We start from the raw sequence: 25,500 nt of genomic DNA on the forward strand, positions 1-25,500 counted from the left end.
AATTTCTAGTCCACTGTCGTTTGCTGCATGCTATTAAAATTACTATGATCTTTATAACCCTTAATATCAGCCAAGGCTAAGAATGAGCTTGCATGAGATTACTTTAGGAAAACAGGACTTCTGTCAGACATGACTGCCTATGCCACTCATTTTGCTACAGCAAGACTGGCCACCTCTGTAGCTCAGACTGACTCTTGCAGGGGCCTGTGTCCTAGTCATGGTGTGGTCCTGTGACTTGTGGCTAAATCTTAAATAGAGAAAGTAGGTAAATACGCTTACTTTCTTCGTCTTAGATGCAATTTTATTTAGATCTTGTGGGGCAGACAAGAAACTGGTCTTCTCTGATGATCTGCAAGAAACCTTCTTTTAGAGCCATCCAGTGATTCCTAGGAGTTTTCATCCAACGCTTTTCATAAAGTTCAGAAAGATCCCAAGGGCTTCCAGCTGTCCTTTGTCTCCTCTGTTCAGAGAAAAATACTTAGATTCAAAGGAAAGAGCACTCTAATTAAAGAGATGGCACTGAATGTTGCACCATATTGCTGTTCATACATCTCATTTACATTTTCTTCACTTCTCCCTGGGCCGTTGCCATTGTAGAGTGGAAGGAAATGCAGTCTTAATTGTACTCCAGGTGGGCTTTTGGTGAGGTTCTGCTGTCTGCCAGAGTTCTGTGGTGGATGCTATAAACTGGTCATTGAGCCATGTACGTTCATCCTGCAGAAGTGCACAGATCCAAGCATTTAAAACCCGAGCCTTACCATTATCTGTAAGGTATGTTTACATCCATCTTGATGCAAAACACCTTGCACTTACTATAAATCAGTAGGACACAATCAGTGTCTTCAGGTCTTCTTAAACATCTGGTATAGTTTATATTGCAGTTAGTTTAGCACTGCCTTCAGCTCTTAAAATTATCTTCAAATCTCTGTTTTGTATGGTACAACACATTTTTTTCTGAAAATATTTTCAGTGTATTTCTTAAGAGCAATCACAGAGACCTTCCCACTTTCCTTTACCTTCTTTTCCTCAGGAACCTATTTGCTGGGACAGTTTTTTCTGTCATAGCATCATAGCGTGAGACTACCCTACTTGATTAGAGGAGTGTGCTAATGCATTTCACGTATTGTTTACTCCAATACCAGCATCAGTTTGAAACACTTATCATGCCCTGCCTACCTGGATGAAAGCCATTCTAGTGTGGGCACACAACTTTAGAAGTACCGAATTTCCACTCAATCCTACTAAAACACATTTCTGCAAAATCTTTTGTCCGGTGTCACATCTTCAGCAATGGAAATTGCTTTTACTCTTGTATCCAGTTTCCAAATCTGGTTTTGCTATTGCAGCCTGCATAGAATTCCTAAGTCCAGTGGCCCCACAGTGTACAACTGTAAAGATGAGTCATCCAGTGGTCTAGCGCTTTATCATTATATATATTGTAAATTATCAAGTCTCACTGGCCTAACATTACTCTCTTCTTGAGCACCGTCTTTCACTTGAAAAGGCTACAGGGTTTTTATAGACCAATTGTTGATATCCCGACGCATCCTTTTACATAGAGCTTGATACTGTGGACACAAAAATAGATTTTATAGCATTGGTTATGTCACTGGGCTGCCTCAGTACAAAAAAGTCAACTGCTTACAAAGATGTGACAGGCAGCTGAAAAATTCCTCTTTGAGGAACTAGAACTGCAGAACTGTCTGTCTTCGGACTCAAGAAGTCATCATCTCCTAATCAAAGGTAATGCTTTCCTCTTTGGCTACTCTTTACATCAACTCTTAATATCGGCAAAAATTATGATGTATTTTTTATATTGTCTTTAAAAATGCGGTCACTTGCTACATTGTCATCATCACAGGCCTTACTAGACTCCATGAATCCTTGAAGTGCTTTAGTGACACAACCATGATGTTCTATCAAGTGCATTTCTTAGCTTTTATCTTCTGATCAGCACTTTTTGAAGAGGTGAGCCTGACCATTTCTCAACATGTTTCATTTCCTTCCCTATACTCTTTAGTAGCCAAATGGGTCAGGTTCATTTGGGCTTGAGCCCAAGCGTCTTCAGAACAGCTGCAAAGGCTACGTTTCTCTCCCTCACCTTCAATCCACCTCTTCCGTTCTTCAGAGATCACTGTTTTAAGAACTCAATTTGACAATAAAATGTTCTTCCTCTGGCCCTAGAAGATATAAGGTTGGTTTCTTCTTGTTGCAAAGGAAGTTCTTTTCAGTATAGCAAAGAGCAACAGGACATTGAGCCCATTTTGAACTTAAGGACATGCAGTAATTTCCCTTGTGTATTTAAGGCCAGGATACTGGTGCAAATGGCAGTAATACCATTGCAACAAGTGTCTTCAGAAACTCAAACTCTACACTGAAATTCGTTCTTCCACAAGACGTGTTCAACTCATTGTGTGTCAGGACAGCTTAAGGGTTTGCCATTGGACACTGACTTCTTGGGTCGTCAGTAAGGCTATTTGCAGCCCACCTCAGGTACAGGAATGTAATTCCCTTCCCTTCCCTTGAAGTTGGCTCCCAAGGTCCCCACAAATTATTCTCCTGTCAGCTGAAGTGCTTATATAAACTGTAGAGGGCATTGGAACTGTCTTGGACTTTGTTACTGCTGAAGTTAACCTCTGCCTAGATTGTTTCTGTAGTGTAGGAAGCACTTCAAGTCATTTGGAAAAACACACCAACAAGGACCAGCTTTGCCAGGCTGGGATATATGTGTACCTATATTACATTCCATCCCTATTTTCCTATTACAGTTGGGGCTTTGGTCTGACTATATTCATGGCACATAACCAGTGATTAAGGTAGTATTTTCACTGGTTCTGCATTTTCCCCTGTTGTGACAAGAATCACTTGACTTCTGCAGATGGCTCCTCTTCCATTTTTCGTAGGCTTCCAGCCATTTTTAATGAGCATGCAGGTACCTGCATGGAGAGCTGAATGTGCAGTCCAGTAAGACAATTTCATCCCTGCAGCAATCACTAGAGATGTGAGCTGTGGAAATGGCAATTTGGGCATTTCTCCCATGGATTAGCATGACAGAGAATATTACTGCATGTTATATGGGACAGTATCATCTCTTATTTTTTTACCTTGCGCTTGCTTTGGAAAAGTACTTCCACTGTCAGTTCAGCTCCAAGGATGTCAAACATTGCAGCAGATAGCCAGGGCCAGTTCAGACTAGCAGATGACAAGTGCAGGTCCTGCTTTCACCACTTTGATGACATGCCAGTACTCCTTTCTCTGTGTGCTGGTCAGCTCTTTCATCCGGTCTTGTGCCTCCTGAAGGTACCTAGAAACATCAGCCAAGGTAACTGTGTTTATCTGTCTCTTGGTCAAAACTGTTTTGATTTCTGAAGATTTTTAGCCCAGTACCTACAATGGATTTTAATGAGCTGCTCACGTCATATTTTAAAAAAAAGCACAATTTGAGCTTATGGTCATGACTTATTACATTTGCAGCAAAGGCAAACATTTTAGCATCTGTTACATCAAATAGAGAGATTTACAACTTTAGAGCTGATCCTTCTTACGTTAGGTTTACCTATTTGAACCTAAAGTGGAACTGAACTTTATATATCTTGAGTCATCTGATCTTAGGAGCCATATAGCCATCAGACAATCAGCCATATAGTATTTTTCCCTAAACCACAATTATCTAAGGATTAGACTACCCTATTCACCCTGGACATCAAGCATCCTTTAGGAGCACCCCTCACCTGATTGCCTCAGTGGCAGAAAGTACCTAGCTATAGCCATTTCCACCCCAGATTATCACTGCAGGTAACAGATTGTGTCAGGCCTGTTGTTAATGAGCAGAGGTAGAACCATTAGAGGTGAGCTGAACATACTCCCCGAGAGTTTAAGGCAGAAAGGCCATCTGAAGCACCATCCTTGGTTCTGCAGTTGCCCCTCACAGAGGCTTCTGAGCATGATGTAGGTCTTAGCAGAGCAGTCCTCTACATTCCCTGTTTCTGATGAATCAAGATCCACCTTCAGGTAGATTGCATTAAATAGGGACTACAGAGAGCACACACCCAGTGTGTGGACTTCATATTGATAATCATAGGAGGAGAAAGCAAGGTAACTTACTTGAGTTGTATTGTCCCTATGCACATTCGTATGGTCAGCCACCCTTCTCCCCTTCTTTCTCCTAGTTCACCTGGAAATTTTTTGGGATTCCAGAGCTGAGAAGAACTGATGAGACAGGACTGTGTGGTCTTAAGGCTAAAAAATCTCAAGTCTTAACTTGCAAGGTTCTATGCCCTGCATGAACATACATGTGAATAACAGATAAAAACTCTTCTAATTTCTCTAGTATGCAGTCTTCTTTTTACTTCCACTTCTCCCTATGACGCGTTGCAAATTTCAGGGTTTTAATCTTTTCTACTGAAGACTTGGTTCTACTTGGTGGAACAGCAAGGGGGTGTTATGGCTTATGTTTTTCGGAATCATAGAGTAACTGTTCTTGTGGACTTTCTAGTCCAATGTGCCTACCTGACCCCAGCTGTTGCCTCCAGTGTTTTGTTTGTTAGAAGTTTCAGGACTTAACCTGTTTGAATCACTGTTTTCTTTTCAGTAGAGACATACAACTCTTTCTTGATTACAGGAAAACAGAATCCACAAAGTTAACTAGAATTACCAGAGCCTCATAATTAAAGTGATTTTCTCCTACCATGTGTGAAATGACATCTCAGTCACCAATGCTTATAACAATATGGAAACCTTCCTTGGTCATTCTTTCAGTCTTCTGAAGATCTCTGCTCTGGTGGTTCACTGTGCATAACTTCTCCAAGACAAACCTCTGTCTTGAATTACTGTATAAAAGACACGATTGTGTAGTTTATATGGAAATCCACCATTTTCTGATTTCAGGACTCTGTGGTAGAGCCATATTGAGCTCACTTGCAGCTCAGGAAGGACCTGTAGAAATGTAGAACTTACTGAAGCCGTGCATTCTTTACTTAAAAAATCCTTTAATCTGATGAGAGTTTTCTGACAAAAGCTTTTCTTTTTTCTTGAAAGTAAGCTTTGTGGCAAGACTCTGATTTTCACAGTGCTTTTGCCTGGAATGATCTTCAGAAACAGGGAGATAGAATGTACACAGTAGTCTGGTTAGAACATTCATTTGAAGCGTGAGGAAATTACATTGAAGACATTTCCATGGTGATTTGCCACCCATGTTCAGGGGAAATATTGTGCTGTAAAGTCAGACTAACTCATTATTGTCTCATGAAGGTGCTGTACCCTTGGGGCCAGTATTGATGACTGATAGCCTGATAAGGGCTTGGGATTCTTCCATTTCAATAAGCATAAAAGAATAGAAAATGGGAGCTGGGTTTCTAAAATGGCATGTAATGCCCTAACTACCAATTCATTGAAATAAAAAGTATTATGAGCTCTGATTTTCCATTAGAAAATTTCCAAAAGTCTTAGGTTGTTTTATTCCAATGCAAATTAAAAATAGATTCTGCAGATTTCATTTTTGGTTCTCTTTTAAAACAAAATGAGAGTTTCCAGGTGATCCTACTCCCAGTTTTCGGTCTCTAAGAGCAGGGAGATGGACAAGCTAGTGTTCGTTTCCAAGTGTTCTTCCAAAGCATTTAACTTCTATCATAGTTACAGCCCACCAAGGGTCACTTTTAGCCAAGAGCACCTTTTCAGTATGTACTTCAGTTCCTAGCTTTGTTGTCCTGCCTCCTAGGAACTCTTTCAAATTACATAAAATATGTCTTTATTTCTCTGAATGGCTTTTATCTGACTTAGAAATGCTCACTGTCACAAAGCCAAGTGTGCTGCTCTCTATTCATCATAATCTTTTTACGCTTTAATCAATAAAGCATTTAAAACATATTATTAACAGGTGTATTGCCAGGAGGATCTCTAACTCAGTTACTGTGAAACCAAGACCTCACTTTAACTCTTTCTGTCAGTTCTACTTTGCTATATGAAATCATAGAAAACAGGGGAAAGGAATCCCTGAGGTCATTCATGCATTCTCTCACTCCCAAGGGCAGATCCTTTCATCTCGCGTTATCGTCACTTTTATTCATTGAGTTTGTGAATGGTGTGCTATTTCCTGTAAAAATCCCTTTTCTTCATTCCTATGCTGATGATAAAGACTCTGACCTTATCCAGAATTCCTACCAATACCTCCCATTGTTTTGCTTTTCCATTTTAAATGAAAGGATTTGTCCAAGGTCAGGAGATAATGCTCCTTCGCAATGTTCAGAGTATTTCAGTTTTTCTTAAAAGCAGCTTCTCTATTTAGAAAAAGCATCACAATCACAACCAGTGGTGCTGTTTTTAAGGGACCGGACTGTACTCATCCGGTGCTTATAAAACACCTGATCCAATCTATCAAGTGACATTCCCTAAATATGTAGTGTTCCCTAAAGAGGAATCGAGTTTTTCTGAAATGAGAGCTGCGGGATTCATGATTCAGTGCAAGATTCACCTCGTCATTTCATCACACATTCAGTATGTGGCAGCGCAGAATTCTCATCCTATTTTCATGCAAATAAAATTCTACCAATCATGAAATTGCAAGGAAATGAGGAGACAAGCATAACGGAGTGAAGAATTCCACATCCTGCAAGTTACCCTTTCTGTCTCACCTTTTTCATTCCCTGAATATGAAGCTCTTTCAGTTTCTCCTTCATGTGTTCACAGCTATTTGTTTCTTTCATTATACTCCTCTGAATGCTCTTTCTCTATCCTTTCAGCACCACGGAGCAGAATTTGCATGAGAATAACCTAGTTCTCACTTAAGTGAAAATTCAAATATTTTAGTCGTGTGTTTAGTTTCTCCTTATGCTTCTTGTCCTTTGGGTCCCTCCTTGGACCCTGATCTCATGCCATATACCACACGCCTCAGTATATGGCTGCTTGCAGTAGAATTCTTTTTATGGATGGCAGCAGCAGTCGTATCGTGTGTTCTCTCTCTCATCGCTTTCTTACTTATACTGCATATTCCCTCTTATGTAAAGGCAAGTCTATCTGTATAATCAACAGAACATTTTTTTTAAAAATGCCTTTCTTAAGTTTCAATCTTTTCCAAGTTTCAGGCTTTCAGAATTTGTGTAATTTTGGTCAGAATTTGAGTGGAATTTTGAGTGGTTTGTTTTTCCAATTAGATAGTCTTTGTTGTTAGGCATGGTCATGTAGTCCATCTGCATACGGCAGTCATGCCACTGATAGGGGACAGTTAAAATTATTTTTGTAAGATTCTCCTATGTAACATAAACGTTAAGAGTATACAATGCAAAACCCCAGTATACCTGGAATTCAGAAAGAGCTATATTTGGTGGGGATTGTGCTGTGATACCAACGTGAAGGAAACAGATGAGATGACAGCATAGGCTACCTTTGAGCCAGACTGAGCAAAGAGCGTTTTTGAGTGTGAGAAGAGTGGAGATACAAGTTATGGGCTAATTTGATCCCAGATACTTTTTGTATTAAACTGAATGAGTTCAACTTTCTTGAAGGTGAGGGATACAGTACCACTCAGCTGAGCAGGATCTGGCCCTCCCATAGAACTGCTCTAATACCTTAGCATCATCACTGTTTCATAACTGTAATTTAATAGTAGCTGGCACAACAGAGTCCTGGTGTTGGACTTTATGAGGGCTCAAAATGCTACAGTGATGCAAAGAATCATTACAGATGATGGCAATTAATAGCTTAAGATTAGGCCTTCTCAAAAGAAGAACCATCATGAGTATGTACTTTTTCCTTCATAAAAGAATTATCCAATTCCTGGCAGTTTCCTTTGAAATCTTACTTCAAAAAATAAATCCAGTGTATTTACGATAGCACTCACTGATATCCTATGCACACTATCTAGGACTAGTTCTGCATTTCATTTCTGCTGAAATGTACTGTTAAAATTGTTGGGAATCAGTGCAGGACATAAAGCAAATGAGGAGAGAATGGCAACTCTTGTGATAACTCTCAAGATGATCAACATTAACAGGGCTTTTTTCAGCTTTTCAGTATTCATACTTACCAATTGCCAGATATTTGGCTTGCTTTCACAGATATCCTTAATCTGTCCTCACTTGTTCAAATATATAAGTTTTTCTGTCCTGTACACATAGCCTGGAGAGTCAGTTTGTGTTTCACTGTGGATTAAACACGGAGAAATCAACTCATTTTTTATGTGTTTAGGATAGGTAAACAGGTTATCTCTTGGTTCAGACACCATAGCAGTTTACAACAGCTTTAGTTACAGCACATCTGCTGAGGAACAGAGATTGCTTGTAGTTTAACCCTTTTTGCAACTCCAGTTGCCAAAGAATATTCACAGGCACCTCATTAGGAAAAAATGGTCTAAGGTAATCCATATATCTCACAGTTGCACTGGCTAAAACAGTGAGTGCTCTAGAGCTGCCATTCTGCTTGGAACCTTTAGCTTTCAGTTACATCAAGAATGATTTGTTCATGTGTCTGAGCCCTGAATTTAAGGCAGTCATTCTGATCATAAGATACGGTGTTCAGATCTTGTGCAAAATTCAGACCAAGTGTAGACGTAGATACGATTGCACTCTGAGTATTAAAGTACTGATAACTTTGCTTGGGCTATGACCTACTTGATAGGATCCGATAGGTACCCTAAATTCACAACTCCAGACTCCTCCATCAGTGATTGCTCTTTGGCTGGCATAAAAATTGGTTCAAAATAAACTTCTCTAATGTGCTACAGATTTTGGGGGCAAAGCTGAACCACCCTGTTTCTGCTGACCCCAGTGAAAGGCAGTTGAATTGCTAGTTTGCTTTAACTTGCTAGTTAAAGTCAGTGTTATAAATTGGCCACTCATAGGAACTAGGAAGAGAAAACAAGTGTTTTTCCTTTCATGTCTTCCTTTCAGCTGTACTTACGATTACCATGTCAACCTAAATGGTTTACAGAAATCTGGCAAACTTAGAAAACCTTCTTTGTTTTGGGGGACTGCTACCTCTTCTTGTCCCTTTTGTCCTACAGTCAGACGTTACCCAGATTTGTGTCGTGGGACAGCAGTAAGCACTTCAATGGCCTTTTAAATTTGAGAATCAGCACAAACCTACCTTTCCATGTTTCCAACAGCAATTACCTTTAAACCAGTTACTAATTACTAATTAGTTAGTGAGAATTTTGCATAAATTTCACTGTCTTTGGAGTTTGATGTCATAAACCTACAGATGTAACCAAACCTATCTTTTATTGCCTACCTGTTGCTGAAAATCCTTTTTCTCTGCACAAGCCTTAAGACAGGAGGTCAGTCTAACCTTCCTCTCTGATTCAGAGGAGATGGAAATCATTAGCTATAAAGAATATTTTAATTTCATTTTTTCCAAGAGCAACTTTTTCTGTGGAAGAAGGTGCCATTAACTGTCCCTCTCATGCTTTCCTAAAGAGATGGATGGTCAAGACAGCAGCTACTGCAAGACTTCCTTGAATGTAGGTGGTGACTTAAGTGGCTTCCCTCTCCGTTTTCATTTGAGACTATATATATGATTTCTTTTGTTTTCACTATAGCAGGCCACTTTTGATCTTCTGTTAAGGCTTCTTTGCATGTTCATACGCATGTTATTGAAAACAGCTCCTTTATTTACAGTTGTTCTCTGCTCTTTCTAGTCACTGTGTTATGATCAAGAGTTGGAAAACAAACAGGGCTTTCTGGATCCTCTTGACTTCAGACTGCCATGCTGGGTAACGCTTTCATGCGTTGTCGCTTAAAGGCTCTTTGCAAAAGAGCTGCGTATTGCTCTGACAAAGGGAAGTGACGTTGATCACTAGTGCTATGTTTCTCTATTTCATCATTCTGGGCATAACATGAAATTAAGATCATCATCCTTCATGCTGAGGTCCACATAGCTCTCCTCCGTCTTGTATCTTGCTCAGGATACAGCAGCACAGGTCAACATAGTGGAAATATATTACATTGACTGGTGTCTCAGTGGCTGGCACAATGGTGCAGTGACTTCAAAATGGCATTTGTGCTTTTGGACAGTAATAGTACAAGCCCAAGTTATATTCGGCATCTTTTCCTGAGGGCTCTTTGTGACTGCCAGCTGGCTCAGCCTTCTTGTATGATGGACAGGCTTACACCTTTACAGTGCAAAGAGAGTGCTTGCCTCTTTCTGAAATTAAATTCTTGTCTACTACCCAAAGAAGCTTATTTTGGTTTAGGTCTTCTCAAAAACATGATTGATCACGTTGTTACTTGTCCATTTCATTCCTTATACCAATGTACAGCATATTTAGGTTTTTTTAATCTTTTTATTTTTTAAGGGAATAATTTGAAAATTTATGCTATCTTAAGCAAATTTTTATTACACCAAACAGTATATCAAATGTTTTAGCAGGTTGATTGAGTCTGGGAAAGCCGAGTTTTGCATATAGGTGCAAGTATATGCACACATTCCAGAATTTATGGGATTAATTTTTTAAGTGGAACATAATTAAAGCCAATCCAAAATGACTGACCTAGGTTAATACAAACCAACCTATCTATTTTATAATGCTTTTTCATATTGATTGTGTTGTGTATTATGCCAATCTAAAGGAATTTAAGAGTGGATAGAAAAGATTAAATTCTCTTAGCCATGTAAAAAGTTACATTTACAGAGGAATAAATATCATCAGGACAAAAAGTAAATTAAGAATGGGGAGTGTCAAGTTTTGCTTTTAATTTCAATGCTATTGGTAGTAATTTCTGTACTATTGGTAGCAATAAAAGTAATGCTATTTTACATGTATAGAGCATGTGTGCTAATGAATTTCAAAAGAACTTATGAGTATAGGAAATACTGCATCTATTTTAAATGAGGAGACCTGTATGTCCCAAAATTTCATTTGAGCTTCAGCACAAGTAATTTGCCAAGGGTGACATAGCAGCTTATGGGAAGTTAGGGAAGAAATTTAGGTCTCCACTTCCGTGCTCTACCTTTCGAAACATGAACATTTCCTGTTGGAAATATTATAGAATCATGCACTGTCTCAAGTTGGAAAGGACCTGCGAGATCATCACCTACAACACCCTGCTCCTCACAGGGCTACCTAACACTAATCCATATGACTAAGAGCATCATCCAGAAGCTCCTTGAACTCTGACAGGCTTGGTGCCATGACCACTTCCCTAGGGAGCCTTTTCCAATGACTGACCACCCTCTCAGTGTCCAATCCGAACTGCTCCTGACACAGCGTCATGCCATTTCTTCATGTCCCATTGCTGGTCACCAGAGAGAGGAGATCAGCACCTCTCCATCCATTGCCTCCCTTGATGAAGTTGTAGACTGCCATGAGGTCACCCCTCAGCCTTCTCTTCTCCAAGCTAAACAAGCCAAGTGACCTCATCTGCTCCTCCTAAGTCTTGCCCTTGAGACCTTTCACCATCTTGGTCACTCTCCTCTAGACACACTCTAGTAATTCTATGTCCTTCTTAAATTGAGGCACCCAAAACTGCACACAGTACTTAAGGTGAGGCTGCACCAGTGCAGTGTGGAGTGGGACAGTCACCTCCCTTGACCAACTAGCGATGCTGTGCTTGATGGACCCCAGAACAAATTGGTCCTTCTGGCTTCCAGGGCACACTGTTGACTCATATTCAACTTGCCATCCACCCAAACCCCCAGATCTCTTTCCTTGGGGCTGCTTTCCATCCTCTTGTCCCCCAGTTTGTATGCATGAGCAGGATTACCTCATCCCAGATGCAGAGTCTGGCGCATGCTCTTGTTAAATTTCATACAGAATCACAGAATCACAGAATCTTAGTGGTTGGAAGGGACCCTTGAGATCATCGAGTCCAACCACATTAAAAAAAAAAAAAAAAAAAAAACCCACAAACAAACAAAAAAACACAACACACAAAACCAAACAAACAACAAACCCCCCCCCAAAAAAAAAAAAAAAAAAAGCACCCACCAACTAAACCCCACACCCACAACCTCACACACAACACCCCACCACAAACCACAATCCCAGGCACTAGAGCAAGCCCTGAAGAGCCACGTCTACACGTTTCTTAAATACCTCCAGGGATGGTGACTCCACCACCTCCCTGGGCAGGCTGTTCCAGTGCTTGACCGCTCTTTCAGTAAAGTAATTCTTCCTAATATCTAATCTAAACCTCCCTTACCACAGCTTCATACCATTTCCTCTGGTCCTGTCATTATTCCCTTGGGAGAAGAGGCCAACCCCTGCCTCTCTACAGTTTCCTTTCAGGTAGTTGTAGAGGGCAATGAGGTCTCCCCTCAGCCTCCTCTTCTCCAAACTAAACATGCCCAGTTCCCTCAGCCTCTCCTCATAGGACTTGTTCTCTAGACCCCTCACCAGCTTGGTGGCTCTCCTCTGGACACGCTCCAGCACTTCAATGTCTTTCCTGTAGTGAGGGGCCCAAAACTGAACACAGTACTCGAGGTGAGGCCTCACCAGTGCTGAGTACAGAGGCACGATGACTTCCTTGCTCCTGCTGGCCACGCTATTCCTGATACAAGCCAGGATGCCGTTGGCCTTCTTGGCCACCTGGGCACACTGCTGGCTCATGTTAAGCCGGCTGTCCACCAACACCCCCAGGTCCTTTTCTGCCAGGCAGCTTTCCAGCCACTCTTCCCCAAGCCTGTAGCATTGCTTGGGGTTGTTGTGACCGAAATACAACTAGATTGCCCAGCTCTGTAGTCTATCCCAATGTCTCTGTAAGGCCTCTCTACCTTGACAGAGTCCACAGCTCCTCCTAATTTGGTATCATTGGCCATACTAAATGTATCAGATATGTATCTGCGATATGAATGTATCAGGTTCCAAAGAGATCTTGAGCTTGAATAGGATACTGAGTAGACATGAACTGTGACCTTGAATTTGATGTACTGCTTGCTGTGTTTATGGTACTTCCCTTGTCTCTCTTCCCGTCTAGTATTCTGATATGTGTATCAGTTTCATTGAATCATAGACTTCTGTAAATTGTAAGGGTTACCTCAGGAGTTCATGTAACTTAACCTCTTGCTCAAAGAAAGGGCAACTATAGCAGGTTGCTCAGGGCCAAGTCCAGTTGAGCTCTGAATATCTCCAAGGACATACATTTCACAGTGTCCCTGGGAACCCGTTCTTGTGTTTCACCACTCTCTTGGTTAAAATTTTTTTACTTTGTATCGAGCTGGAATTTCCCATATTCTGACTTCTGTTTGTTGCCTCCTGTCCTTCCACTGTGAACTTCCAAGAAAAGTCTTGTTCTGTCTTCTTTATACTGTCCCATTAATTAGCTGTAGACAGAAAAAAGATCTCCTCTGAGCATTCTCTTGTTAAGGCTGAACAGCTCTCAGCTTCTCAGCCTCACTCATCACACGCCTCAGCCCCCTAAACCTGATCTTGGTAGACCTCCTCTGAATTTGGTCTAGTATGTTCATGTTCTTGCAGTGGAATGCCCAGAAATGGATACAGCACTGCAGATATTGTTACTCAAATCACCGAATAGCAGGGTAGGGTGACTTCTTTTGATCTTCTGCTTGTACTCTTACTAATACAAGCCAGGATGTTGTTAGCCTTCTTTGCCTTAAGGAAACACTGCTGACTTTCATTCAACTTGTCCACCAGGGACCTCAGGTTTTTCTCCAAAAATGCTTTCTAGCTGGTCAAATATAAGCCTGTTCTGTTGTATGGGATTATTCCATCCCATATGCAGGACTTGGGTGTACCTTTGTTGAAGCTCGTAATGTTCCTCTCAGGCCATTTTTCCCAACCTGTTAAAGCCTCTAGGAATAGCAGCCCAGCTCTCCCATGTATTGACCACTCCCTGAATTTGGTATCATCCACGAATTTGCAGAAAATGCCATCCGTCTCATAGTCCAGATTGTTAGTAGAGATGTTAGGCATTATTGACCCTAGTAACACTAGCTGAGGCTGAGGGATAGCTCTAGTGACAGATTGCCAGTTGGACTTTATAACAGTGATTCAGTCCTTTGAGTCCAGCTGTTCAGTGGATTTTCCACTCCCTATACTGTCTCTCACCACTGTGGCCATAAGGATACTATGGAAGACCATGTCAAAGCACTTGCTAAACTTAAGGTGAAAAACATCCACAGCTCTTCCCTTATCCCCAGTGTAAGTCATGTCATTGTAGAAGGCAGTCAGATTAATCCAGCATGATTTGCTCTCAGTAAGTCGATGCTGGCCATTCCCAGTCATCTTCTTGTCTTCCATGTGCTTGCAAATGGCTTCCAGGATGATTTGCTCCATAAACTTACAGGGGTCTGCTGTGAGGCTGGCTGGCCACTAGTTCCCCAGATCCCCCCTCTTGCCTTTCTTGATGTTTACCTTGTCCAGTCATCAGGAACTTTACCCTGTCCTCGTGACTTATCAAAGATTATAGAGAGTAACCTCACTAAGACACACATTACTGTATGATCTTCAGATGTATCTCTTCTAGTCCCATAGACCTATATAAGTTTGTTCTGCTTTGCACCATATCTTAGTTCCTAAAATATTGTTTTGGATATTGGTTCACATTGACCCTGGCTGCCAAAGTGATTCCAAGATTCCAAGATTTGCCTGATTTTCAGCAATACCGTTAAAATCACATCATGTTCCTTTGATCATAGAGATAAAATGAAGTCACAAAAATTGGAGGGAAATTTTGGAGACAACTGTCTTCAAGGCAGTTTTTCAATGGCTTTATGAAATAATTGGCCACTTCCAAAACCCAGATTTGAGTAGAAGCTTACATTTTGAATGGTTCTGTTTACCTTTTTCATATAAGAAGCTGAAATTTAGGATTTCAGAAATGTTCCCAAACCATGACACGTGTTCAAAGTTTCAGGCATTTGATAGTATTCAAAGCCAAATAAATCCTGTCTGGTGTCAGTCTTATTTTAAGGAAGTGGCCAGTCTCTATTACCACCTGGTGGAGATTCTGCTTCTGTTCAAAAATTTCAGAACCGGAACCTGGAGAACTGATCTTTCACTGCTTAAATGCTTGCATATTAGTGACATATTAAAGGACTGAATACCCTTGTAACCACCTGGTAAATTAGCCAACATTCCCGATCCACTGTTGAAGGACCAACAGCTCAAGCTTATGCTTTTTAATGGGATATTTTAATATCCAGAAGCAGTGCATATCCCATAGTGCAATGGACTACTGTTAAAACAATAGATATCCTAATTGAGTAAACCATAAGTATAGCGTGGTGGTAATTTAGTCACTTCTTGTCTATAGGTCCAGGGAGCAGATAGATGAGACATTATTCCAGAAATGGGAGCTTACAGTGGAAAAACACAACATAAGCGTGTCCCAGATTGTCTTATGTAAATAGATGTCCGTTTCTTTAGGTCCCTGTTTCTGTCTGAGTTTTCTGGTGGGAATTCAGTAAGGATGTAAGTGGGGCTGCAAACATCACTTCAAATTCACAGTAAAGTCTAATAGTTTCAAAGGATGAGCTTTATCATAATTCAGAAGCAAATGGCTTCTGAATCGGTTACATGACACTGCTTGATTTGTGTCTTCCAGTTCTTTGCCTGCGCCCTCATCAGAACAAAAAACATCAGAAACATGCCAAAAAGACTAAAACAAAACCAAAAGAAAAAGAATTAATATGCTGAGGTTGCCTTTCACAGAGAAAAAAACACAGGAAAATGATCTGTAGGATCAATATCACCATGAAGATCTGAACCAAATTTTGAACATCCATTCTTTACCTTCTATACATTGGAGAAGTGTAGCTTCTCCAATGCGATACCTTTGAAAGTAATTTGCTTCTGCTGTCTATTTGAGACCTAAAACTTTTATTTGCATTTCAAATATACACTAAAGCTTGATAGTGGTGAGGTGAAGAATGAGTTGAAGTAATTTTGGACAGAAACACAGGTGGTGACACCCTTTGGTTTATGTTGTATACAGGCCTCAGCTATTCTATTTGATGTAGATGGTAATACCTCTTTCCCACATTCTGCTATTCACGTTTGCTTTCTTTTGCCAATGTTTTCTCACGACCTTGAGTTTAAGGAATTTCATCAATACATCTCTCTGATTACCCAAAACGTTAGAGGTACTGTCAGATGTCCTCTTGCTCACTTGCATCTTCATTCTGTTAAAGTTTGTCATGTATTAAAGTCAGAGTCACCAGGAAAGTTGAAGGGTATTTATCCTTTTTGGTTTGTTTTACTAAATCTCTGTGAAAATAAGAAAAGCTGGCTTGATTCCCTCTATTTATACATAGAAATAACTCTTGTTCACTGAATGACCCTTACCCTATAGATCCAGTCATCCATGCCATGGGAAAAAAAAAATTGTTGTGTCTATTCATTTGCACTGGATGTCATCCAGAAAGCAGAAATATTACTGCTTATGTTCATCTCGTGTTGATGAACTGCAATAAAGGACGCTTCATATGCCAAAGTTAATCTGCTAACGTAAGATTTACTGCTCTTCGCAGTGCCATGCCAAACGTACATCTTCAGCACTTTTTCCTGGTTTTTAACCTTAACTCTTTACTCCTGGCAAATCATCCCACCATTAAACTGTACCCAAGTAAATAAATAAAAAAAAAAGTTTTAAATGACCTGAAACTTTTTTCCTTCTCTGAAACATAAAATCATTTGATATGTTGGCCTATGAGGACGGACACACACATTCACATACAAATGGAAATGCCAGCATTGTCATTTACAGAAAAAATCTTCAAGCAGCAGTGTCAGTCTCTAAGTCTATAAAATAGACCTTCCCAGGGGAGTAAATGAAAATCAGAACTGCATTACTTAATCAGTTAGGTTCAGGTCCTGCAAGTCGTATCTAAGGTGAGCAAGATCTCCACCTGAAAATAAGGAGCTGCAGTCTCAGCTCCATTTTCAGAAAGCTGTTCTAGAAAACACATCAATCCATTTGTTAGCTGTGCTTGCTGGCAGTTATATGCAAATCCATTTGTATACTAATGGCTTCTTCTACATGATGTTATTACATAGCACACATGGCATAAAAAATTTAAAATCTATCTAGTAGAGCATGTGTGAGTGTATGGACAGCAGAGTTCTGTCCCATGCTGTTAACGCCCAACCTCTTGCTTTCAGTTTGTTCATAAGTGCCAGCAGCTTATTCCACATCTGATGTAGAGGTCTGTGCCAGTGCAAAAGGGAAAAAAAAAAAAGTTACACTTTTTTTTCTTTTATTTTGGAGCAGTGAAGTCCCTCTGAAGTGCCAGTCTAAGTTCATCTTGAGGGCATTAGCAGAGGCTACTTTAAAATAAAAATCTTTTAGTACTAGCCAATTGAAAGATAAAGCCTTTTCTGTTCTGTGTAAATAATTTTTGATCAATGTACTGTTCTAAGGCAATTCCCGATTAGCATATCCTATAGCTTATTGTCAGACCTTGTCCACAGGGTACAATTGTGACACAGACTGTGAATATTCAGCAATAGGAGTCTGTAAATCTGAGTAAGTAATGACAAAGCCTCTTTAGGGAGAGCCAGAATGAGGTGAGCCGAGTAGAATAATGGCAGTCTTGAGGGGCAGGGGGGTATTTTAATTTAATCAAAGCCAGAGCAACTGAAAAAGATACTATTAAAAGGACTTGCTCTCTGAAGTAAATACTTTTCAGATAAATGCACAGTTCAAACTGACGTGCTAAATTGGCATCCTTACATCCACGCTATTCTCTGGATCAAAGCAAAGTTAATCATTTCACTTGCCTTTTATCTATTTTATGGATGTGTGTGTGGGTATGTGTGCATATGTGTGTGTATGGTGTGCGCATGTGCACACACGAGTAACAGAAAATAATGGCAATGAGGGAGGGGTTTTTGCTTTTTCTGTAATGAAGTTGAAGATTTTTTTTAATGTAGTGGTACCTAATAGTCATTGCCCACTGTTGTAAAAGCTCAGAAGTATTGCAGCTTTCTCTTGCCTGTGTTTGCCCAGCCACCCTTCTACATACTACAAGCACTGGGAAATTTCAATGACACAGCTTGGAATGGGTTCAGTGACCTCAATTATGCCCTCCCACCCACTCCAAACTCCTTTCAATTTGCAAAAAGCTTTAAGTGGACAAAACCCAGATGCCTTTTGCTTGTAGTTCAGTAAGAACAGATTGGGCATGTAGATTCTTGTCAAAGTGATATATGTAGTTCATTTTCCATTAACTCTTTCTTAACTAAGGATTTTAAATTCTCGGTTCCAAGTCTAGCACTCTGCTTTGCTTTCTACTGCTTTTTAAAGTTCATTATGCCTGCAACATCATTTAAAAAAATGAACCTTAAAAAGCCTCAGCTGGACATTGACTGATACGAAACAGACTGAATGTTTGGTTCTGCTTTTAAAGGCAATCACTTTTTTTTTTTCTTTTTAAACTTGTTTCGTATGTAATAACCCATCCTATTGTCTAAGACAGTTCAAAAGCACTAACGAAATATAATGAATAAAACCACCAGTTTGGGGGGAGCAAGAAATCATGACTTGTGGAAATGATTTACTAGTCAAAACCAGTACATGGGCCCTGATGACCTTGAGAGCTTGCTTCAGTTGTCTTGCTTAAACTTAGATTGCTTTCATAATGTTGTAATATCGCCCCAAAGAGTCGGTGCCTCTCCCCTCCCCCAGAACATTTCATTACACTCCCTTTCTCCCTCTCTCTCTCTTTCATTCTGCAGAAACATGTGCTGTCAATAATGGAGGCTGTGATCGGACTTGCAAGGATACCGCGACAGGGGTACGATGCAGTTGCCCAGTTGGATTTACCCTGCAGCCTGATGGGAAAACGTGCAAAGGTCAGCTTCTGTTTGCTTTGCAATGCACCGTTTGCCTTCAGTGGTTCCAGTACAAGATGTAAATATTCAGCTATTTAATCAATACTTTTAGGTTAAGGCAATACTGGCGTAGTGATTGCAACTGAGTTCATTAGCTTTCTCCTTCCCTAATTTTTCTGTATTTACCTATTACAATCATTTTTCTCTCTATTTATTAGGGGGTTTTATTACTGAAAAGAAATGAGATACAGAGGTCAAAGTGTTTCAAACTGACCAGAGATTTAGAGGAACAACCATAGGCTGCAAAAAGCCTTCAGTTTCAAAGGATAGTCTGATACTCTTGCAGAACTTCGGTCATCTAATGGTGTCTGAATTTGTCTATTCAAAAATCAAGTTACAATTCTCAACCAGTACTGTGTTACCTGCAGATAATCAACTGGTTATTACTAAGTGAAGCCAACCAAAAGATGCAGAGGTATTGCTCAAACAAAAAAAAGACCCAGACACTTGTCCAGTTCTGCCCCTTCAAAACATAAGTAGCCAGCTACAAAGGAAAACCAAAACATTTACTAGCGCACAGGTCTAAAGCATACAGCTGATGCTCAGATTTTACTGTTCTAAAGGCAGCACAAGAACCTTGGCATTTTGTCCTTCGTGAGAGTGTTTAAACTGAGGTCAGGGGAAGAGAGAAAAGAGCATCTGATATCACTGTCAACATCTGTTCTCAGTTAAGGAGAGATGGACAGTTCTCAGATATCCCTGCAGAATCACACTTAATGGCACTATGCATGTGAGTAGATTTGGATACATGTTCGTAGGACCAGGCCCTCTTTCCATCATTTTCCCATCTTCCTACAAATTTCTTCTGAGCTCCATTGCAAAACACTTGGTGATGGACGTCCAGGAGGACACTGCATATATTGTTGTCACAGACAATACTTTTTTATCACTCAGAGACTTACCATAAGTTAACCTGACTTGCTAAGAAACTATTGGGACTTTTTTCCTTCAAAGTAACCAGAAATGTCAGAATATCTTTAGTCCGAGGCTCGATGTTACTTAAAATAGTAAAACCCACAAAAATAAACAGAAAATGTGTGGTTTCCTCTTGCTCCAGGCTGAAAAATCCCAGCGCTTGGGCATGATCCTGTTAGTATTTATAGAAATAACAGTCCATTTGCCTGTTTATTTGAAAATAAAACATTTAAACTGCCATTGCACACAATGTTAATAGTTAAGGGTGAGCACACATCAAAAATCAGTTGTTTTAGTTCAAGCCACATAAAAATAAATCTTCATTTTTACAGGCAGACTAGCTAAGCCATAGCAGAGCAGTAACAGTGATTCCTCCGAGTGCTTAAAAAGGAGGCATTTTAATACTGTAACATACACCTAGACTTGATCATAATGTTTATTATTGAAACAACATCATGAAAAAAAAGATTAATTCTAAATTTAGAATTTGGGTTGTAGAACTAATATGAAACAATATTTATATAATAATCAAGTCTATAATTAGTGCTACAGACAAAATTGAAATATTCAACTGATCCTCAAACCAAATATCCTAGCTCTAAGCTCTTTCACGTTTTTTTCTTTTCCCTTTTTTTATGAGAAGAAAATATAAGAAACAGAATCTGTATTTTTATGATGCTGCAGATTCTTTCCTACTTTCTTAAAATAAGCAGCAACTGGAAATTAACTCACATGGTTTAACAAACCAACCAGGCCGTTTCTTTTTAAACTTTATTGACATTTTAGGAAATACTCTTTATCATAAAATGGTAAAATATATTTTGCATTTAATTTAACTGTAATTAAAAATATTTATCTAATGTATTGCGCTGTGAGATATCTGGGCCAGATTCTGCTTCCCTGAAGCTAAAGTAACTTCCCATTTAAATCTGCGCACAAAGGATCCTGCACATAAACTGACCAGTGAAGCTTCTTCCGTGGCTTTTGTGGGCAGGACTGCTCTCTAAGATTTACATCTGAGTGCAAAAGTGAACATTTTGGTGGAGTGACATTGATGGTAAATAGGTAAAGCCTGGAAAAGTCTGGGGCCGGGAAATTCAGCGTGCACATATTCTTTCCTCTGAGTTCTGTAGGGACCAAAAGAAAAGAGTGATCAGCTTGTGTTTTTTCCTTTGATTTTTTTTATCTCTTTACTCTTCTTGACTGGCCCACAGTTTCTCATATATACAGTTCATTGTTCCTCTAGCTCTAACATTACCTCTGAGTGGTAAGAGCAATGGATTATCTATTGGATGCACTTTAAAGCATCTTCAGGGATCATGCAGCTGCTACATCCTGTCTTTTTTGGGCACAGTTTTCAAGTCCATCAAGTGTCACAGCATCTCCAAGTAAGATTTTTCATAGAACCATCATTTTAAGAGAGGTTATATTTCTAAATACCGGAGAAAGATATGCCATTATCTATTACAGGAAAGTAGAGAGACAGGACATGTAAGAAAAGCTGAGAGAAATTGAAGGGATAATTAATATATTAATCAAAAAATGCACTTGTGGGTTGAGCAAAATGATTAATATGCTTAGGTAGAATTTAGCAAATAATGTTGACCAAAAAGAATGTTTTCATTGGAAAGTCTACTATTTTTCGGTCCGTTTTGGCATCTTCCTCTCTAAGACATTTTACATAGTGCAGCTACTATGTGAAGTGATGTAGTTACTTAGATTCAAGAGGCTTTAATAAGACCCAAAGAAACATCTGAACTTTTGAGTACTCTGAGGTGGACATTGTGTAATTTATTAATCTGTAATTCTAGCTCATTTGTAGGTGATTTCCTCAATAGTGCGTTTTTACCATACTGGTATTTTATGGAAGTCTATTGCCGGTTTTCTTACTTATTTTTTACACGCAAATCAGGTAAATGAAAGAACATTTTTATTTTTAAATTAATGAAATAAAAAATATTATTTTTCTAAATAACAAAAATTTCTAGATGGTTCTGTTAAAAAAATCAGGACTAGTCTGTTTTAGGCATTGTATAGAAATATATCAGGAAAAAGAGTTTACTGCCCAAAATGTTCATAGGTTTTGTTTAGTGGTTTGGAATTTCATTAACTGTTTAGTATAGAAAAAAGGCAAGTACACATACAAAAGGAAAGGCAATTTTTTAAGAAAGGGTACATGTAAACATGCTTTATTTGCCAAAAGATGGCAAATAAACCCTATTAAATGTAACTAATTGTTCTACACTTTGAAGTATCATATTTCATATTCTATAGTTCTGTCATAAAAGATGGGATGGATTCAAATCACAGAGTACAGAACTGAGTCAGAACTGAAACTGGCATTTCTCCTGGCCCTTTCCCAATGTATCAGGGAATGGAGAGTGTAGGGAAGCAATTTCAAAGTAATACAAGGTACCTACCTTTAGCCATTATGCATGTCGACCTCTTTCACAGGCTCAGTGGGAAATGAGTTCATTGTTACCCCACAGAATCAAGCTCCTTTTGTTAATGCAGAGTGCAGTCTGTTTTATATCAAATGTCAATAAAATAGGGGAGAAAATTGTTGTGGAGAAAGTTGTAACATGGAATATGTACAGGTAGCTGTATAGCCAGTAGGAAGACTACTGTAGCAGAAGATTATTTTGGTTTCTAGAAGCTAAAAAAATATTTTTTATCTCTGGTTCTTTCTCCCTTGCATGTATTACTTACCTGATCTCGGAATGAAATAACAGCAAAAGTGCTGTCTGTGGTCTAGTTAAAAGAGATCTTCAGATGTATTAATGGTGGTTGGGATAAAAATTCATTAGTGTTTTGCTGTCCTTTAAAAGTCAGTGTCAAACTCAAGTCTTCCCTCAGCTGGGTTGGCACACAATGAAGAATGCTCCTTTTTCCTCTTCAGCCTTCCTATAAACTTGGCTCTTAATAAGCCAAACCATGGATGCTTTTGTCAGCTAAGAGACGAGACACATCCCAGGCTGAAAGAGTCCCATATTCTCCCTCTAATTAATGCTATTTAATTTCTCCTACCACTGTAACTGGGTGATCCCAGCTTGATGCTGAGTTCACTCGATGCTGTCAATTAGTGTGCTACACATTTCCTTAAATGCCTACCAAGTCATCCCACAGAAGTCAGCTAATGCAAACAGAAAGGGAACTAGAGGATGAAAAGTCATAGTGGCGCATGATGCTTACTGCTCATTGCCTCCTACCCACTTTTTAATATCCCCTGTATTGTCCATATCAGGGGTTCTGCGGTCCCTGGCTCCCTTGCTTGTTGGTTTCTGTGCATCCTTCCTGCTGAGTACCCTTTTCACACATCCAGCAATAATCTGCCCTCAGTGAGAAGATTCATCAGTTTAGCATTTTAATTATATTAAATACAACTTATGTAGCTGATAAAGCAGGAGGCTCATTTGCAAAAAACTTGTGGGTTTGAGAGGAGTGAAGTCAGACTAGATTAGACTTAGCACAGATTTCTGAAGGTTGTTTAAATCCAGCTGCCAAACTGGATCAAACAATAAAGGGGTCATCTGCCCAAGGGCAGCTAAAGAGGGATAGGAGACAAGCTGAGCAAGGGAGCATTCTTCTTCCAGGACTTACAGTAGAGAAGGTCTGGGAATGACTGCAAAAAACATCTGAGAGAGACGGGGGCTTTGTTTGTGGGCTCCCTAAGAAGTGAATTAGAGCAAGAGGAAGGGCCATAGGCTTCTGGCATGGTGTAAAATGAAGGACCGTGTGTCTGATGTGCTCCGTCTCTGCCTCAGGGATTTAACAAAAAACTGTGCCCCCAAGGCACTCTTGTGCCCCAGAATGATGCAGCTTCCCAGTACTGTACACATGGACCTAGGGGAACTGTGTGGGATGCAGCACTTGCTGAACTCCTAGAGGCAAATGGTAGAGCAAATGTTATTTTTAAGTAGGAGAAGAGAAGTATAACTAGAGTTCTAAGGGGGTTATGGAGCAAAAGCCATATGTCAAATATGGCTTTTCTGTAAACATCTGTGAAGTGCCACCTAACTTCGCAATGTCCCGTAGATGTTTTTTAATAGCAAGATATGTATTATTTTGTTTAGCTGACTTTCTGTTTTGCATGATTTTCATAGGTGAGCTTGACAGTGGGATTTTGGGGAGGTAGATACTTAGCTGAACTAGAATGTCAGTGGTTTTAGTAGCAATATGATGTTACATTGATAATCTGCCACCAGCTGTGGCTAAATACAGCAGTATTAATTCACGTGCACGAGCAGATCTTTGCCAAGCCCAGGTGATTTCATGGACATATATTTAGGAGACAGAAAGGTCCCTGCACGTCTCCACCTAGAGATGGGGCATTTTATTTACTATGCAACACTAAGTAAGCTCTTCTTAGCCCTCTGGCATATTGTTTAACTAGAGCAGTGTTACGCTGGGGTTATGTGACTGGATGCTGTTTAGGCAAACATTTCTTCTTCCTGCTGTCTCATTGTCATGGTTACCCAGCAATGTGGTGTGCTCTCTACTGCTTGAAACAGGCCCCCATCCTTTTGCATTCAGATGCAGTGAAGAAATGTGGCACTTACATGCTTAAATACTTGACTGTGCTGCAGTGGGAGCATCAGAAGTGTCTTAGCGTTGAATGGTTTGTCCAGTAACTCAACTTTGCAACCTTCCTTATCATTAAGCAATCTAGAAAAGAAGAGCAGGAATCATAGAGACTAAGGAATAATTTCAGCCAAGTGATGGAATCAAAGTTTATTGAAATAAAAGGGAATCTTTGCATTGGCTTTATTAGGTTGACATAGATTGCTCTTTTTTATCTTTCTTAATTGCAGCCTATCCCAGCAGGAAAATGCATTTTAAATTGGTTTTGGATACAAAAAAAGTGAAACCCTGAAAGTGAATTAAATTTTGAAAATGGAATTGTTTCTGTGAGGAAAGAGTTTGTTACAGAATGAGTTTCAATGAAGTAAAATATGTCATGTTTTGTTAAATATGAACTGAAAGGACTAATTAATTAGATGTTTAATATTAATGCTTGACATCAGTTTGGTATGAAAGTATGACTCAGATGTTGAAGGCTTTCCTCTCTTTTCATTCAGAACACACTAACACTAAGTGAAAAGCTCACAATGAACAGTTTAGCTGGCCAATTTGGCTTCATTTCCTGGCTAGAGAATATCTGTGAACAGTTATGATTTCCTCCATCATTCCATTAGTCGAAATTACTTAAAATTTGTTTTAGGTTTTTTCTCTAAATTGCATTAAATTGACTAAAGCTTTTAGAATGGCATCTTGTCAGTCCCAATCAGTTCACGTGAAACTGAAAAAGTTTCCTCTTTTTTAGAAAGGAACACCAGGAGGAGTGGCAGGTTATTTTTATTGTTTATTATTAGTAAGATGCAGTTGTTAATCTAGTACATTAGCTATTAGCTTGCTTGAGTTATGATGATACCTTTGTTTGACTGTCATTGATTGGAGAAGTTTCAGAGTGGTGTATTTTTTTCACTGATTGCCTAAGTGGGGAGGTTTTTGCAGTAGGAGTGATTGCCTGTGATGAGCTCAGGTTTTGTTTGGTTAATATCCCTGATCTACTTGCCATTTTTTTTACATGCCAGTAAAAGTTTGACAGTAAAATATGTCCCTGTGCAAGATAACTGTAAAATATATGCATGTCAAGTTTACACCAAGGCAGATAGAACTTTAGTGGCACATATGACCACACTTTTCACATCATATAAGTGTCTCAGTGCCTTTAGAATCAAGTCTATAGGTTTGGAGCAGGTCTTCTGAACTAAGATTTGTCTCACCTAAGAGGCAAATACAAG

The 25,500-nt window shown here is 39.5% G+C and overlaps 1 protein-coding gene across 1 annotated transcript in view; it reads left to right on the top strand.

Moving 5' to 3' along the window:
* Positions 1-25,500, top strand: part of SCUBE1 (signal peptide, CUB domain and EGF like domain containing 1) — a 211,982-nt gene that overhangs the window by 122,257 nt on the left and 64,225 nt on the right. The window contains exon 8 of the mRNA XM_074159203.1: positions 18,626-18,742. Within this exon, the coding sequence (XP_074015304.1) occupies positions 18,626-18,742 (117 nt within the window). The remainder of the gene's footprint in view (positions 1-18,625; positions 18,743-25,500) is intronic.

The sequence above is a fragment of the Numenius arquata genome, chromosome 1 (assembly GCF_964106895.1).
Source record: "Numenius arquata chromosome 1, bNumArq3.hap1.1, whole genome shotgun sequence".
NCBI lineage: Eukaryota > Metazoa > Chordata > Aves > Charadriiformes > Scolopacidae > Numenius > Numenius arquata.